Source organism: Danio rerio, chromosome 7 (assembly GCF_052040795.2).
Source record: "Danio rerio strain M-AB ecotype USA chromosome 7, GRCz13ab, whole genome shotgun sequence".
NCBI classification, from domain to species: Eukaryota; Metazoa; Chordata; class Actinopteri; order Cypriniformes; family Danionidae; genus Danio; species Danio rerio.
The window spans coordinates 16015704-16035249 of record NC_141027.1 but is presented as its reverse complement, the minus strand read 5'-3'; the positions used below and the strand labels follow the sequence as shown (position 1 = coordinate 16035249).

Genomic DNA, 19546 nt, shown 5'->3' with positions numbered 1-19546 from the left:
TTTGCATTCTTTTGTTCTTTTTTCACATCATTGGAAGTAGCTTGGTCATGGCCTTTTATGATCTATCGAGTCCTGTCAAGGCCACTAATGCCCAAGACACTTGACGCACATGAAATATACAATTGGTTGGAAAAGAGATGTAGATGTTTATGCTTTAAAAAGGAGATTATCTTTCTATTTTCTTTTTTACTTGTTTATTATTGAGTAAAGTGTCATTTCTGCGTAATGAAGTTTGCCCTGCGCGCTTGTGGTTATAAAAACTTTTTTGGTGTGTTAATTATGTCAATAATATTATTAATTAGGTCGTAATTCGTTCGTTCATTCATTCATTCATTTTCTTGTCGGCTTAGTCCCTTTATTAATCCGCAGTCGCCACAGCGGAATGAACCGCCAATTCATCCAGCAAGTTTTTATGCAGCAGATGCCCTTCCAGCCACAACCCATCTCAGGGAAACATCCACACACAAATTCACACACACTCATACCCTACGGACAATTTAGCCTACCCAATTCACCTGTACCGCATGCCTTTGGACTGTGGGGGAAACCGGAGCACCCGAAGGAAACCCACGCGAACGCAGGGAGAACATGCAAACTCCACACAGAAACGCCAACTGAGCCGAGGCTCGAACCAGCGACCTTCTTGCTGTGAGGCGACAGCACTACCTACTGCGCAAGTCGTGATTTATTATTCATTCATTAAATAATCCTCTCACTCCACCCTTTTGTCCCACAGTCAATCACATTGCGTAGTGTGACGGTCACTCGATAATTAAAAACAATCTCATTTTCATTTCAAAATACCAAAATTAACCACTCAAATATTTACCTTCACCTTCAGAAACACTATTTTACAGGAAAAAAGCATATCAATTATTATCATTCACTGATTCATGTCTACATCAATGCAATGAAATTCTGACAGTCCAAAAAAAAATAATAATTTCATCTCATTATTTGTATTATTACATCTTTAAAATCTATGATTCACAAAATTATAGCTAAACAACCAACCGTTAAAGCAGGGGTCACAAATCTCAGTTCTGGAGGGTATGTTGAGGCAAGTTGTTTCAAGTATACCTAGTAAGGCCTTGATTAGCTTGATTAGGTGTGTTTGATTAGGGTTGGAGCTAAAATCTGCTAGACACCGGCCTTCCAGGAACAAGTTTGGTGACCCCTGCTTTAAAGAAACACAGAAAGGTCAAATTCCTCATTCATTCCTCTTAGTGCAAGTTATTTTAATTTATGAATCCAGAAGGCTTCTTTTTGTAATAATCTTTTATTCAGCTTACCTCCTCTTTGTGACTCAAATACTTTGTTCGATTCCTATACATTCTAGTTGTTAAACATCATGTCCAAAATATATCAAATGTCTTGCTACTACCGAAGTTAATATCTTGTCGTCGTGTACTTGATTTATGTTCACTAATTCGCAACTTTGACTGACGTGATGACTTCCCTATGTCTATCTTTTGGCACAGACATTTTAACATGGAGACCACGTTACGAGTAAAGCAGGTATACAGGTTTTTATTTTTATAATTTTACCTGTTGATGGATTTAAAAAATTCTTTACACTTTACCAAAACTGAAAACAACCTTGTATGAAAGTGGATTTCCTATTTCTTACTATAAATCATCATATCTGCTCAATTGTGGGATCTTTTAAAGGTAAATAATGGATGATGTTGAAATATGGTATTTAAAGATTTGTCAGAAGATAAAATATGCCAATGATATAAATATGCCAGGAAAAAGCTGCTCTCCAAAGGGTTGTCAACACTGCGCACAAAATCATCAGCTGCACTCTTCCCTCCTTAGAGGAGTTGTTTAAGACCTGCTGCTACAGCAAAGCATGCAGCATCCTGAAGGACTCATCCCATCCAGCATACCGCCTATTTCAAATGTTACCTTCGGGGAGACAATATAGAACCATAAAAGCCAAAACAAACAGACTTAAAAATAGTACATATCCAAGGGCTGTTGCAATAATGAATGGACATTAAATTGAGGGTGTTTCTGGCCAAAATTATTTTAATCTTACTTTTTAACTTGCTGCTAGGAAATGCACTTGCCACTTTATACACTTGGACATTAAATTGTATGCCTTCCTGGCTCACATTTTATTCACTTTTTAATTTAAAAAGCTGCTAGAAAATGCACTTGCTACTTTATTTGCACATCATACGCACTTTTAATATTGTATTGCCACTCTTCATTTAATTTGATCTTTTTTTATCTCTTTTTAATTATTGTTGTTGTTTTAGATAAATAGGACTGCACTGAAGGGAAGGGCAAACGTAAATTTCGTTGTATTTTGTGCAATGAAAAAAAAGATTCTGATAGTTGATTTAATAAAATTGCTATGTTCATTATATGTTAATGAGCAATTTATTTAAAAAAAAAAAGTTTAGTTTCTTAGCAGGTTTTACTGTTTTTAAAATATCTTGTCGTTGTAATTTTTTTTGCCTTACCTAATGCTTCATCCAAAACGTTGCGGATATCCTCTCGAATGAAATCTTTGAAATAATGTGTTTTCAAGCGCTTCTACAGTACTACAATTACGTTTCAGTCTATTTCACTGACTGACTGGCAAACTCTGTTTAATGTGGACTGGATGGTAACTGTGCATAGATAATACTGTGTTTTTGTCTGAAGAGATAAAACAGACAAAGAGAAGCGTTCTGGATTCATAAATTAAAATCATTGACACCAAGAGGAATGAATGAGGAATTGGACCTTTCTGCGCTTCTTTAATGGTGTGTTGTTTAGCTATAATATTGTGAATCATGGATTTTGAAGATGTAATGAAACGAATAATGAGATGAGACTGTATTTTTAATGTTTTGGAATGTCGGAATTTCATTGCATTGATGTAAACATGAATCAGTGAATGATGATAATTGATATGCTATTTTTTTTGTGTAAATGTTTTAAATGTAAATATTTCTTGTGTGGTTAATTATGGTGTTTTGAAATAAAAAAAGGATTGTTTTTAGTTATTGAGGGGCCGTCTAATGACGTAATGTGATTGACTGTGGGATAAAAGGGTGGAGTGAGAGGATTGTGTCATACAGAGCAAAGCATTGTGCCGAAACGTCTGTTTTGTATCACCTGAAGAATATAAAATAAAAACTATACAAATAAATTATTCAATGAGTGTGAATCATGACCTTCTGCATGAAAAGTTGACCCAAACATAATGCTAAAATTATGACATTTACTATGCTATTGGTTGAATATATAATGAGTCATGCCACAAAAAAAAAAAAAAAAAAAATATATATATATATATATATATATATACACACACACATATACATACACATACATACCCCCACATACAGCTCCCCTGTTTTTTTTTCCTCCCCAATTTATATTTAACAAGGATGATTTTTTTTTCAGCTTGTTTCTAAACATATTAGTTTTAATAACTAATTTCTATTAACTGATTTATTTTTATCTTTGCCATGATGACAGTATATAATATTTGACTAGATATTTTTCAAGACACTTCTATACAGCTTAAAGTCACATTTAAAGGCTTAACTACGTCAATTAGGTAACCCTACTCCGTGTTTGTGCTGCAAAACTCCCCTTATTATAAAACCCATTTTGCTATATTCATTCTTATATATATATATATATATATATATATATATATATATATATATATATATATATATATATATATATACAGTATATATTCATTCGATATATATTAGTCCATTATATTTATATAAAAGCTGTATGTTTATGTTTTTATATAACAAAATGTGACTTAACTATGCAATTTTGACACAGTCTAACAAAAAATGTGCTAATTAAAATAAAAAAGCAAATGACAGAAGTGTCTCCAGAGGTTGCACATTTAGCCTAATTCCGATTAGCATTGCCGGTGCGGTTGTTGAATCACTGGGACTCAGACGGCAAACATATGGAAGCAGGAGGGCAGAAATGTTGACCCAAATTTCCCCCTGCAGCTTTGAGTGACTGACTCACACTCGGTGGACAAACAGACGCCTACTGTCCTCCACACGCACACACACACACACACACACACTGAAGTACCACTGGCATTAGTCTTTCACCCAAACAGACAAGCTCTCTCTGCTTCAGAAAAGATAGGAAGTCTTGGCTGACTGATATGTGTCTTGTTGCTTCTACAAAACAGATATCCATCCCCAATACAACTCGTCCCGCCCCCAAAAAACGCCCCCGCTAGGCTAATAGCACCCGCAGGTTTCATTTGTAAGGCGCCATTGATGCAACATCACAATAGGCCCCATCTCGAGAGGGCCCATCTGGGTGTCTTTGTCGGGGCCGCTGAAAGCCACAAAGGCCTGCTGACCTAGAAACACATCAATAAGGGAGAGGGGAGACAAATTGAAGAGCGGAGGAATGTTTTCTTTTTTTTTCTTCCTGTCGATGGATGATGGAATATGAGAGGCATCCAGGTTTGTGGGCAGATTTGGAGGTGGTCAGGAAGTGTTTCAATCTGTCCTGCTGTCTGAGGAATCCTTTAGAGGTCATACTGAGGCTTTAGACGTGTGGGTTTGAGGGTCTGTCAGTGTGTCTGAGTGGGTCAGAGCTGGATATCTCAGTGTATCTGAGTAGGTCAGAGCTGGATTGTTACTGCCAGGAAGTCAGAATAATGGTGTGACAGATTGTAATTTAGAGTTATGCATTATAAAAAGAAGTCTAAACATTGGGTAAAAATAAATATGTTATAAGTTATGATTAGGCTCACATGGAATTTGCGCATGAAGAAATCCACAGAATTTTATCCAATCATTGAATCTATTCATATAAATTTATATTTATTCAGTTTCTAAATTCATTTCAGTAATATTATTGACTAATATGAACATTTTCATATGATTTATTTACAATACAGTTTGTAAAGTCATAATTGCGCATATGGATGGGCATTGTAAACGTTAAAAAAGTTACAACATTTTTTTTTATTTCATATATTTAGTTTTTAGTTATTCAGAAATGGCATAAAATGTCCACAGATTCTTTCCAGCTTTAGTTATGACCTCATCTGGTTAGTTTTTGATGTCTTTAAAAAAAAAAGTAATAAAATAAATATATCAGCATTATATCAGCACTATTTATTTTAAACACAATTGTTTTAGAACTTCCAATTCAGTCGCCTTTGGGAAAAATGACTAGGAATAATAAACCGCAGAAAACAGTCAAACTTTTTGCTCTACAAGCAATGTAATGTAATGTGTATTTATATAGCGCATTTATTGTGTATGGCCATACACCCAAAGCGCTTCACAATCATGAGGGGGGGAGGTCTCTCCACACCACCACCAGTGTGCAGCATCCACTTGGATGATGCGACGGCTGCCACAGGACAACGGCGACGGTGCACTCACCACACACCAGCTATTGGTGGACTGGAGGGACAGTGATAGAGCCAATTCGGTGGATGGGGATGATTGGGAGGCCATGATCGTAAGGGCCGATAGAGGGACTTTGGCCAGGACACCGGGGTTACACCCCTGCTCTTTTACGAGAAGTGCCATGGGATTTTTAATGACCACAGAGAGTCGGGACCTCGGTTTTACGTCTCATCCGAAAGACGGCGCCCACTGACAGTGTAGTGTCCCCTTCACTTTTACTGGGGCATTAGGACTCACGCAGACTACAGGTTGAGCGCCCCCTGCAGGCCTCACTAACACCACTTCCAACAGCAACCTAGTGTTCCCTACTGGTCTCCCATCCAAGTACTGACCAGGCTCAGCCCTGCTTAGCTTCAGTGGGTAACTGGTCTTGGGCTGCAGGGTGATATGGCTGTGGCCATAGCAAGTGTGTTCATGACTATACATAAGTTAAATACAATAAGAAAATATCAGTTTGCGACATCAAGCAGCATGAGCTGTTTTTAACCAGCCAAAAAACGTCTCCAAATCGTACGTGTAGAATAATGCCAATGCTAGCTGATAAAATGGAAAATTTATACAAAACATTTAAATATGCGTATATTCATTCATTCGTTTTCTTTTCGGCTTAGTCGCTTTATTAACCTGGGGTCGCCACAGTGGAATGAACCGCCAACTTATCCAGCACACGTTTTACGCAGCGGATGCCCTTCCAGCTGCAACCCATCACTGGGAAACACCCATAAACTCTCAGTCACACACACAAACTACGGACAATTTAAGCTTACCCAATTCACCTATACCATGTCTTACCTATCTATATATTCACTCATTTATATGTGATAAAAATATTTAATCAATGCAGTACTGTTGCAACAAATAAAACCACTATTTCAAACTCTATACAGTAAAAACGGTATTTTCTATTGCCCTAACCCCACTCTCGCCCTAAACCCAGCCCTCAGCAATGTCCTCATATTTCACCACCTTCTTGTTATACCTGTGTCATACCAACAGTATGTCATTTTTATGATTTGAGTCCGGAAATGTCACAAAAACATGTAAACTAAATCTAAATGGATTGTATGAACCCCCCAAAAATGGATAAGATAACACGGGAAGACACAGTAAAATAAATAGTAATTTTGAAGGCATTATAAATAGCTTCTGATTTTCTTCTTATAATACGCACATGAAAGCTGACAGGCCTGATCTCAATACCTCAGAACTACTATCAACAATGTGTAATGTTTTGTGTGTAACCGAACAGTATGCTATTGCGGTTAAGTCACTAAAGGTTTATCAGAAGCTTGAGGATGTAGTAAAGTGTTGAAGATATGGTATATACATCGAGACAGGTGTTCTCTTCTCTTTTCCTCACCTCTGCTCTATGACGGACACATATGTGCATTTTAAGCTACAGGAGGGAGTTTGTGTCAGATGAGAGCATTTCCATTCAGTGTAGCCAACATTCACCTTCCCATCACCCCCTCCACTATTACATCCATTACTATTAATCCGGCCTGTGATCCTGCTGTTTATAAACACCGTTTGGCATGTACGTCTAGGTTGGTTGCATGTTTGGCATGGCTAGCAACCAGACTAAACATTGTTGTCTTTTTTTACATAATGCATGTTGTCATGTTGTTCCTATACATATGTATAGGGTATTGTACTGGACTAAATTGCAAGAAGTAACTGTATTGCTAGTATTTTTTATTATTGCTATTGAGTATATTGCTTAATTGTATATACATGGGCGGTTCATTCCGCTGTGATTATAATTAATCGCTGTGTGAATTATAATTATAATTATTTGCTGTGTGAGTAATTCCGACCCCAGATTAATCAAGGGTGAAAAGAAAATGAATGAATGTATATACATGTACAGAGAAACAAATGTTACAACTTAATACAATTGCAAAATATTTTTTTAGTTTAATAGGTAACATTTTACAATAAAGTCTTACTTGATTTTAGAATGACGTTGTTTAGAATTCTTATTCTTCTTGACCTGAGTGCAACCTTTGACACAGTTTCGCACTAGGTTCCTTTGAATAGGTTTGCCTCTGTAGGGATCTCTTTCACCCCTTTTTATGGTTTAATTCATATCTCATAGAACGTTCTCGGTTTGTCAAAATTAAGGATTTTAAGTCAAAATCTCAGATTGTCAAAACTGGTGTCCCACAAGGTTCCGTACTAGGTCTACACCTGTTAATTATATATCTATTGCCACTTGGTCACATTTTTAGAAAATAAAACATACAACTTCACTCCTATGCTGACGACACTGAACTCTACCTGTCCACTAAGCCCTCCAGTTCATTTTCTTCTTCAGCTTTGAGTAGATGTTTAGCTGAAATAAAAAATCTGGCTTCTAGCTAACTTTTTAAAAAATTAATTAGTGACAAAACTGAAGCTCTTCTCATCAGGACTAAAAGTGTTTTGAATAACGTTGAAAATTTCACAATAGACATTGATAATCACACAATTCTTTGGGTGTCATCTTGGATAGCACCCTCTCATTTGAAGGTCACATCAATAATATTATGCGTACTGCATGTTTCCACCTGCGTAAAATCACTCGTCTCCGCCCTTCTCTCACAATCAATAACACAGCAATTCTCATTCATGCATAAGTTACTTCACGTCTTGACTACTGTAATGCATTTCTCTCTGGGCTTTCTTTTAAACTTTTCCATGAACTCCAACTGGTTCAAAACCATGCAGCTCGTGTCATCTCGACTTCATCTCATGAGCATGTCACACCACTTCTCTATCAGCTTCACTGGCTTCTAGTAAAGTTTCGTATTGATTTTAAAACATTACATCTAACTTTCAAGGCACTTCATAATCTTGCTTCTTAATATCTCACCGAACTTCTCCATATTTATACCCCTTCTCGCACTCTTAGATCAGCCAACTCTTTTTCCCTGGTGCCATCTCGCACTCGATTGAGCACAATGGGAGACGGATCTTAGCTCTATGGCTCCTCTGCTATGAAACTCGCTTCCCCTGGATTTAAGGAGCAGTGATAGTCTTCACACGTTTAAATCTTGTCTCAAGGCCCATCTTATTAAGCAGGCTTTCTTTTGACTATCTTTTATCATGTCGTTTTATACTCACAATGTGTTTGTAAGTGCAACTCCTTACATGCATTTAAAATGCGTGTTTGGTAATGTTTTATTAATTGTTTTAATTTGTTCTTTTATGGCTGTTGATGCTTGTTGTAAGGCGACCTCGGTTGACTAGAAAGGCGCCATTTACAAATAAATTAGTTATTATTATTATTATTACTAGTAAATTATAGCTAATGAAATAAACAGCATTATTAATGAAACATAATCAACAATGAGAATATTTTATGATTTATTAAATTGAGTACCGGCATATGTCTTGTAGTGATGGAAAGTTTGGATCATTTTACTGACTCTTTGAGTCTCATTCATTGAGATAATCGAAATTATTTTGAGTCATTTCATTCAATTTGCCAAAATAAAATGTAAATGTTACGGGTTGCTTCCAAACACATCTACCACTAGCCAACACAGAGTTGATCACACTACAAACAAGTCATAACTAGAATGCTATAAGAGAGAAAATGATCATTCATTGTTTACCTTGTGTTTTGTTCAGCTCACCTCAGCTCACCTCTTCTGACAGGTTTTCCAATTTGAGTCGTTCGTTTACGTGACAGTATCAAATATGCTTAACCAGTGCAATCAGTTTGAGCCAGAGGATTCACAAATAGTCACCTTTTGAGTCTTTGGGTTTTCGAGTCGTTCGTTCATCACATAACAGCATGCAAAGAGATGACTTAAACCGAGGACTCAAGAAATAAACGGTTCAAATCTTTCTCTGGCTCTAAATGCATATGATTGGCTTCTGTTATTCATGTCATGAACTTAAGACTCAAACCCGATAGAGGACTCGAACTATGAACTAATCTTCTCCACCTACATAATTGGACACGAGTGAATGAATGAATCACTCCCTGAGAGGACTCATTGTTCTCCAGTCACATAAAAGATTTGTTCAAAATGAAAAAAATAATGTCTAGATTAGAATTACTCAATCTAAACATTTTGAATGTCTCTCTTATTTAACACACCTGATTTTTAGGAAAACAGTTTTTTAGAAGAGCTCCAATCCTTTCTTTATTCATTTATGCATTTTTGAGGGCTTCTCCACATCGTAACTCTTCTGAATGTGGGTAAGGCAGTGAAGGGGGCATCATCAGAGAACAATACATATTTTACATTGTCTACTCCCCAAGATTTTTGCTGCTGGGACCATCACATTTTAATGCCCATCTTTAAAAACAGAAAATTTCGGGCACTTAATGTTTAATTCTGACATGTCGGCTGGTCGACTTTAATGGGACGCTTTTTAAATTGACGTCGACTAGTCGCGCTCCTCAGATCATGTGACTTTCGACCTGAACTACATGGCAGCCTTACACACAAAGGTTGTTCAACAAACTGCCCTCGCATTAATGAAATTAATTTAAATGTTATTTTTCTTATGTCAGCATCAGGGATTCATATAAATTTTGAGTGAACTTTAATGCCGTGTTCACACCAGATGCTGCGCGCGAATAAAACACGATACGATAAATATACACCTGAACATTTTGAGTTTACTCTCTTCATTTGCACATCAAGTTCACTCCACAATAGAAGCAGACTCACGTCATGGGCAGGGCTTCTGTCTGCCTGGTGACTCTAGCTTCGTTGCTAAATGGCTAACATGGATTTTATTGAGAGAGTAGCTGTGCTTTTTGTGCTTTAGGAAGGCTGAAAAACTGTAGATTCGTTCAGCATTGTGTCCACTAGGTTCTGATTTTAGATGTGCACCCAGCTCTCTGAATTTATCAACTCCTCCAGAAACTGTACCTGGATGATGGAGACGTTCAGTGGTGCTTCCGACTAAGCCGAGCCTAGTTTGATGAGGATTTCCCCTCGGGATGCCAACAACAGACAATATGTCATAATCCCCTCCCCAATAAGAGCAAGCTCCAGATTGGTTAAAGCTGCGCGAAAGTTCTGACTTTTCAACTAGATCGATTCACGATACGTGCGTCAAACACTCAAAACACTTAACTTGCGCTGCTTCATTTGTGCGAATTGCGTCATTTGCGCTACCTCATTCGTGCAAATCACAAGGCAGGAGGTCTATTCGCGTCTTTGCATTGATGTAAAATGTAAATCACTCACGCTTGGTACTTCATCTATGTCTGGTGTGAACGCAGCATAAATCGTCAAACATGTCAGCCAGTTAAATCGTTCTATGCAAATAAATTAGAGCAGATGATAGCCAATTGTGTTAATGCAACACTGGAAAAGTAATGTGATTGGATGTTGTTCTCTGCGAAAAGTAGATGCTGATATATTTTGTGAATGAACCGTGAATCACGCAGAAACCGTGACGCATTCTGCCGCATAGTTTTGGCAAACTTTATACCATTTGTAAATGTCTTTCTAGGTGAATGTTGCGTTATTTATGAAATTAAGGTGTTGACTGCATTTGTTTTGCACTAAAATAAGTCGTTGGTAAAGTCGAATTGTTTTTGCAGTATGTAATGAACTGTCAAACAGCATGTGAATATATTTTTCCTGCAAATAAATCGCAAATTGTGGCATATTGCAAAATATTTGCATCTCAATAGCGACTAGTCAACGTCGACTTGACTTTAATAGCATAAAGACTTCCAAAACTCTAAAGTCGTTCAGCCCCAGCTACATATGGTCCTGATTCAGTAGGACATACTCAAGAAAACGAGCAATCACATCAACGGTGAAAACTCTGTCCACACGACCACACTGTACCCAGAGTTTCAGAAAATCTTCACCCTGGCCAATGTTTTCAGAAAGTTTCGGTTTTAATCACCTGATAGTACTATTCATGTGGACAAATGGCAAAACCATGTAAAAAAAAAAAAAAAAAGTATGATTTTTGAAAAAATACTCGTGTTCATGTGGATAAAATATTTATTGTTTTTGTCTGTGTGTGTTGACAGAGGAGGACCGCTATGACAGCTACTCCCGCATGCTACTCAAGTACTTTCTGGCGGAGGGAATCGTGTGTGGACATGAACTCTTCCTGGCATCTGCCCGAGATCATCCTGATCAGATCATGCAGGTACGAGTACACGTAAATCAGGTTTTCACACTATGACACTTGGCCCGAGTGTTTTGTTTCTTTGAACTCCAAGTGCATCAAAATCCTTTGTATAACTAGGATCTGGCCCTCAAAAACAATACACTTTGAGAAGAGGGCGTGTGTCTTCATCAGTCAAATATTATGCTCCGCTTTGGGAATGGTGCGACCAAATATGACACTGTGTCTGTGTGTATTAATCTGCTTCTGGCATAGTCATATTTATCTGTATTTGTTTGGACTTCTACATGTGTACACTTTGAAACACTGTCTTCTCTGTTGTTTTTGTGTTTTGGTTGTTTGTTGTGGACTGAATGCTAGTTGCAATATGTGCTAAAAATAGTTTTTTTTTATTTAGTTTTGTAGTTTTGTATGCATTAATGTAGCATGCAGAATCCCAAATCCCATAATGCAGTGTAGGCAGATTGACCAGTGTGATGAATGAAGTAACCAGAAGTTCATTCATTCAGTGTCTTTTCGGCTTAGTCCCTTTATTAATCTGGGGTCGCCACTGCAGAATGAACCGCCAACTTATTCAGCATATGTTTTACGCAGCAAATGCCCTTTCAACTGCCACCCATCACTGGGAAACATTCATACACACTCATTATGCCTCATAATCATACACTATGGACAGTTTAGTTTATCCAATTTACCTATAGCGCATGTCTTTGGACTCTGGGGGAAATTCTGCCGTTTACCTCATTCTTTGGGTTCATTATTTCATTTTTTGTTTTATTTTGGCGTATTCCATCTTTTCTGTTGTATATTGTATGTTCTATTCTTGCTTGGTTATTTAGTTTTTTTATTTTAACATTTTTTTCTCATGCATCATTTCATTTTATAACATTATTATTTTATTAATTATTTATTTTGTGTTTTGACATCATTTGCGTCTTTTATTGTTTCACACAATATTTGTTTCTTTTTTCATTTCACTACCTCTTTTTGCTTCTTTATTTGCTTTTCTTTTTTATTCATTTAAATATTTTTACAATTTTTTCTTATTTCATTATTTAATATTTTTATATTTTGACGTAATTGACCATTTTAATTTCAATAATAATATAATGTGTGTTATTTGAATAGAATTTGCAGAGAGTAACTTTCTTATTTTAAATGTCTTAATGTATTTTGACTTAATCTGCATCTTTTCTTGCTCCACTATTATTGTTTTTGTTAAATAATTTTGTCTTTTTTACTTCATTATGTTATTTGTTTATTTATTTTTTTGACACAATTAGCATCTTCTGTTGCTTCTCGATTACAGCATTTAGTTTGTATAATATATATAAATGAAAACCTAAATTGTATTTTAGGCCTCTTTATTTAATTGATTGTCTAATTAATTAATTAATTTATTTATTTATTTATTTTTCATTTATTTAATCATTTTTTTTATTTTATTTTGATGATTGTCATAATTCATTAAAATATATTGATTCATCCAGATCTAGCTTTATAATTTTTTTAATTAATTTTTTTAATTAATTTATTAGGCTATTGTTTAATCTATTTTTTTTAAATCGAGATATATATATATATATGTGTGTGTGTGTGTGTGTGTGTGTGTGTGTGTGTGTGTGTGTGTGTGTGTGTATATATATATATATATATGTATTTTTACATTATTTTGAATTTTTGCATGCATCATTATTTAATTTTATTATATTATTATTTTATATTATTAGGTATTTTAAAAATTTTATTAATTAAATCATTGTATTTATTTTTAATCTTTTCAAGAAAATATGGCAACGATATATGGAATATGCAGCACTTAAAAATATATATTTAGATGTGTATAAAACATACTTTTAATGCACTGTATTAGCAAAGTGTGTACTGCCTTTAGTTTTCAGTGTTCTTTAAGCAGTACACTAGTGTTTGTGTCTTTTTTTGACACTGTGATACATGAGTTTGTTTGTGTTGGAGCTCAGGGATTTACCTGTGAGTGTTAACGAGTTTCCTCTTAATGGCAGTGGACAGGGGTTGGTCTCTCGCCGGTCCCCTTATTGGCCCCCAGTCAACATGAGCCTAATGAGGGCCTGTTGTTGCCCTTCAGACTCTTCCTGGACTCGGCTGTTATTTGTGAAACAGTCTCTGTTTTTTGTTATTGCGTGGTCTGTATGAATGTTGCCTTAAGAGACAGTGTTGGCACCTTAATTTTGGCATTTTTTAGCATTAACGACAGGATCAAGCATGTTGTTTAAACAACAGCTTCTAAACTGCTCACACCATTTTGATGTGTTTGTTCGTATTTTTGGCCTTGTTAAAACGGCTCACTTGATATTCATTTTCCGTTTCATAGTTAAGCACTGGACAAAAGAGTGGGTTAAAATTTGTAACTAGATATAATGGGAAAACAATACTTACTATAGCCTGAATTTAACTATCGACACATCAGAGTATTATTAATATTATTATTGTTATTGATATTTATTAACTGTTAAATTAACTATCGTTATTTAAATGTATAGTTAAAGTTATTTTTCTAGAATATGATTTTAAAATTTCTCTATAGGTTTTATTTACATTTTAATTTCATATCTTAATATTTTTTATATTGTTTTATTTTAATTGATTTAATTTTACTTTTCATATAATTTTTTAAATAGTTTTATTTAATTTCATTACATAATTAAATTGTATTTTAATAAAAAAGGTATTTTTTTGCGTTTTATTTGTATTTCATTTTATTTAACTTTTTAATTTAATTAATTTTATTTGCACCTTGTCTTAAGTGCAGCAAATATTTTTTTATTATTAAATAATATTATTAAATTTTTTCTTACTTTTAAAAGAAAATTTATTGTCAAAATATTTAGTAAAAATGGTTTATTATGAAAAAAATTATGTGGTTTCAGAATTGCTTTGTTTTTTACATTTGAATTTCACCTTATCTTGCTTCTTGGGTAAAGCATTTTTTTAAATGTAAAAATATAAATTGTCATTTTAATTTATAATTTTTTAACAATTATTATTTTTGAAATGTATAGTAAAAATTGTTTCTAAAATATGATTTCAGAATTATTTTCATTTTAATTTTATATTTTTATTTATTTAATTTTTTTTATTGTTTTTTATATTGTTTTAAATGTATTAATGTTATATAACTTTTATATCATGTCTTATCTCATTTTATTTTACCTTTTTATTTAGGGTTTTTGTCCTGTGTTTTTATATTTTTATTTCATTTTATTTTACTTATTGAATTAAGTGTTTTTTAAAATTATGTTTTTTATATTTTAATTTAATTGTAATTTTTATTTTAATTAAGTTTTTAATAATTTTTTGCTTTATAAGACTTTAAGGTTAAGGTCATTACTTCTTTTAGTTGTTGCTTCATTCGCATCTTTTCTTGGTTTTATTTTGTTGTTAAAGTTTTATTTCATTACAACAGTTAAGTTCTGAAATTAGTCTTTTTCTTTATATCTTTATTATCTGTATAATCACAGTTTTAAGTATGGCACAATTTTTCCCTGTTGTGATCTGTACTGTATGAATGAAATGGAAAAAAATGTAGGGCAGGTCTTGATTTGTGTCTAATGAGAATTGGTTAGATGGTTGTGATTTGCTAAATCCAATAAATCATTTTATTTAGTGTACATCATTTATAGTACCACTATATTTAGATAAAATAATGCTTGTCAATTTTCAATTCATGGTGACATTTTTATTAATATCTGTATATTTTCTGAAATAGGAACTCCCTTCTCCAATTCTGGATGATGTGGCCAGCATGAAAATGAGTGAGGGTCAATCGCAGCCAAATGACCCAGACAATCCAGACACAATGAAAATCGCCTGGCGCTACCAGAACCAGCCCAGAGTTCAGGTAACAGACCATCTGTTAGGAAAACACTACTTTTATTGTGTAAAACATTGAGAAGTCCAACACACATGTATACCGATGTATTCGATGTCATTTGATAAACGTCTGGCTTAAATCGATTGGCCTTTAACAAAATAGCGGTTCTCTCCTGCTTTTGCTTTAGTTTTATGTCAGATGCCCTGTGGCAAACGAACGTGTTTTGTATTGTTTGTTAATGCACCTAATGTTCACTAACGTGACCTTGTGTTAAGGTATTAAAACCTTTACTTTCCCTTTTCCCTTTTCTGTCCTGTCCTTTTCCTTTTTCTTTGCTTTTCCTTTTTCCTGTCCTGTACTTTTCCTTTACTTCTCTTCCCTTTTCTTGTCCATTTCATTTAATTTCTTTTCCATTTAACTTTTTTATTTTATTTTGCTTTACCTTTCCTGTCCCGTCTTTTCCTGTCATTTTCATATCTTTTCCTGTCATTTTCCTTTTCTTTTCCTTTGCTTTCCTTTATGATCCATTCCATCAAATTCCATTCTAGACCATTCAATTCCATCAATCATTAACTATCCCATTGTTCCATTCCTTTCTGTTTCTTTCAATCATTTTTTTCTGTTTTGTTCCATTCAGTTTTTTCTGTTTCTTTCCATTCCAATCCAATAATCTCAATCTTTTCCATTCCTTTCCATTTTGTTTCACTCCATCCCATTTCATCCCACCCCTTCTTTCTTTTTTTCTTTCCTATGTTCTGTTCTGTTATTTTTCATTCCTTTCCGTTTTTTTTTCAATCTAGTCCATTCTGTACCATTCTATCCAGTTTTATCTTTTCTATTCTGTTCTGTTCCATCCCAATTTATCCCTTCTGTTCCACCTTATCCTTTTCTTTCTTTTCAATCCATTCCATTTCATTCTATTCTGTTCCATTCTATCCAATCTCATTGGTTTCATTCCAACGATCCCAATTGATCCTATTCTTTTTGTTCTGTTCCCTTATCCTTTCATTCCTATGCAGTGTATTCTATTTAATCTAATCTCATCGGTTCTATTCCAACAATCCCAGTTGATCCCATTCCTTTTCTTCTGTTCCACCTTATTCTTTCCTTTCCATAATTTCCATTCTATTCTGTTCCATTCCATCCAGTCTCATTGGTTCCATTCCAACAATCCCAATTGATTCCATTCTTTTTGTTCTGTTGCACCCTTTCCTTTTGTATTCATCCTGTTCCATTCCATCCAGTCTCATTGGTTATATTCCAACAATCCCATTTGGTCCCATTACTTTTTTCTGTTCCACTCTTTCCTTTTAATCCATTCCATTCTGTTCTGTTCCATTCCCTCCAGTGTCATTGGTTCCATTCCAACAATCCCAATTGAACCCATTGCTTTTGTTTTTTTCCACCCTTTCCTTTTATTTTAATCCGTTCTGTTCTGTTCTATTCAATCTCATTGGTTCCATTCCATCAATCCCAGTTTATTCCAGTCATTTCATACTGTTCCACTTCATCCCATCCTTTCTTTGCTTTCCTTTTACACTTCTGCATTAATGAAATGCAGAGCTCATTATACTTCACGCATACTCAATCATGACTAAAACCCATGGTGTTTTTAGCATCTGTCTTCCCACTATACAAGAACGTGTACAACTTCCTATGTTCTGCACAACACAAACTTTCCTATGTTTTTTTTCTGTTTTGTACCATCCATTTTGTACCATTCTATCCAGTTTTATCTATTCTATTGTTCCGTTCTGTTTCATCCCAATTGATCCTTTGTTCTGCTCCACCTTATCCTTTTCATTTCATTCTATTCTGTTCTATCCAATCTCATTGGTCCCATTTCAACAATCCCAATTGATCCCATTTCTTTTGTTCTCTTCTACCTTTTCCTTTGCTTTCAATCTTTTCCATTCCATTCTGTTCCATTCCATCCAGTCTCATTAGTTCCATTCCAACAATCCCAGTTGATCTCATTCCTTTAGTTCTGTTTCACATTATTCGTTCATTTCCATCATTTCCATTCCATCCTGTTCCATTCCATCCAGTCTCATTGGTTCCATTCGAACAATCCCGATTGATCCCTAACCATTGCTTTGCTTTGCTTTCCTTTCCTTTCGAGAACATGTACAACAAACTTCATCTTCAGAGCTGCTCTGTGGGTCCATTCACAAGCATTATACACGTTTATTGGAGAAAAACTATTATAACATAGAAAGGGACACATAGCAGCTCAATTATGACAACCAATCAAAACAATTAAATTCAATTTCTTAAAGAAAATAAAATGCATTTCATAGCTTTTAGATTATTCAAATTACATTAAGGCTTTAAAATTTCTGGACAAAAACAAAATTGAATATGGATACAAAAAAAAATCAAAAACAACAACGGATTGGGGCCTACCAGATCAGACTGACAATCCAGCCACTTTTTTTTATAAACTAAGGAGGTGGGGGTGGGAAAATAGTGTCCTATAATAAATATATCAATTCCTACCCACCCAGTGCTGTGAATGGGCTTTGGGATGCTCTCATTCACAGTTTAGGTGGATTACTCACGCTTAGCTGGTTATAGGTGGACTTAAAACCCGAAGAGACAGGAGGACATGGAGGCTCTATTCAAGCTCAAGCCTTTTACAAAGGAACAGCAGCCTCCTGCTCCCCCAAATCCCTTCACAGGCTCTGCCATGGCGCCCGTTCACCCCTCTTTCTTCCGCTCGGAGAAAAGACCCCTCCTGCCTCCCCATAATCCAGATTGCTATGGAGATTAAGGGGGACACCAGTGAGTCCCCTGAGATTTCACTCTTTCTGTCTGTGATTTTGGACTACTTTCACTCTTTTTTTTTTTTTTTTACCTTGCTCCATGGAGAAAAAGAGCTGTTTCCAAAACACTTTTAAGCAGCATTAACTATTTTCACCATTTGGTATAATTATGTTTCTTGTGCTACAGATTAGTATATTGCAATGATTACTGAAGGATCATGTGACCATGGTTGCAGTTGTAATGTAGTCATAGCTCATAACTAAAAAACATAAATAAATTAATGTTTGTTACTTGGAATGAAATCACTTTAATTTAGTACAAATAATATTTTAATTTGAAAAATAGAACTTTTATTTAGTCTAATTGCAGTCATTTGTTTTATAAACTTTATTATTGAACACAAGTTAATAGCATTCATTGGATACAAATGTCCAATTTATAGATAGATAGAAAGAAAGAAAGAAAGAAAGAAAGAAAGAAAGAAAGAAAGAAAGAAAGAAAGAAAGAAAGAAAGAAAGAAAGAAAGAAAGAAAGAAAGAAAGAAAGAAAGAAAGAAAGAAAGAAAGAAAGAAAGAAAGAAAGAAAGAAAGAAAGAAAGAAACAATATGGGTAGTAAATTAAATAAGTAAATAAAATCTTCTTAATCTTCTCCAATTTCCGAAGACTTAAAATGTCACGTAACCAGACTTTGATTGAGGGTGGTTGGTGTGATTTCCAAATTAAGACAATTCTTTTACGAGCAACATGGGAGGAAAAGGCAATGACATTATTTTGAATGTTTGTGACATGAAAATCATCTGGGGGTTTCTCAAACATAGCGATATGTGGAATTGGGTTTAGATTGATGCCCAATATGTCTGAGATGTTACCTTGACAAATAACATGTTAATCGAAAGACATGTTGTAAAAGCAAATAATAAAAATAACAAAAGCATGCAACCAATTTACTAAAACTTAATAGAAAGTTTTACTTAGAAATATGAAGATGTTTTTCCGTACCTTACTGATTTTACATTTGAAATGGGTGATACCATTATTATTACCTGAGTTGCTGTAAGGAGGTCAGAGAGGAATAGTTAACCATATTTGTATTTGAAATTGGTTGTTTCCTTAAATATTTCCAGTATCGTCATTTTATTTTTTATAAGCATATTGTAACTTAGTTAACTTAGTTGGTGTAGTATTGTAGGAAGTGTTGGAATATTTAATCATATCCATGCGTTTGCAATAAAAAAGGTCAGGAGAGGTTTTTCTTCAATGTCAAAAATCATAGTAATTTATTTGGATAAAAAAAAAAAAATCCATTACAGAATTTTGGTATCCTCAATTTAATGCAAAGTTGCATTCAGGAGGTACACAACCATTTTACATTTCCTGACTCTGAATTTATACACAGCTGATATTGACAGATGGC

The 19546-nt window shown here is 34.6% G+C and overlaps 1 protein-coding gene and 1 long non-coding RNA gene across 6 annotated transcripts in view; both read left to right on the top strand.

Annotated features, from left to right (window-relative positions):
* The window catches only part of LOC147843062 (uncharacterized), an 812539-nt gene that overhangs the window by 421183 nt on the left and 371810 nt on the right, over nucleotides 1-19546 (top strand). The window lies entirely within an intron of this gene.
* The window catches only part of elp4 (elongator acetyltransferase complex subunit 4), a 127966-nt gene that overhangs the window by 2813 nt on the left and 105607 nt on the right, over nucleotides 1-19546 (top strand). For all 5 annotated transcript variants that reach the window (XR_015494741.1, XR_015494742.1, XR_015494740.1 and 2 more), the window contains 2 exon segments: nucleotides 11416-11537; nucleotides 15262-15393. Coding sequence is in view for 2 of the 5 variants with exons in the window: in NM_001017638.1 (NP_001017638.1) it covers nucleotides 11416-11537; nucleotides 15262-15393 (254 nt within the window). In the remaining 3 variants the exon portion in view is untranslated.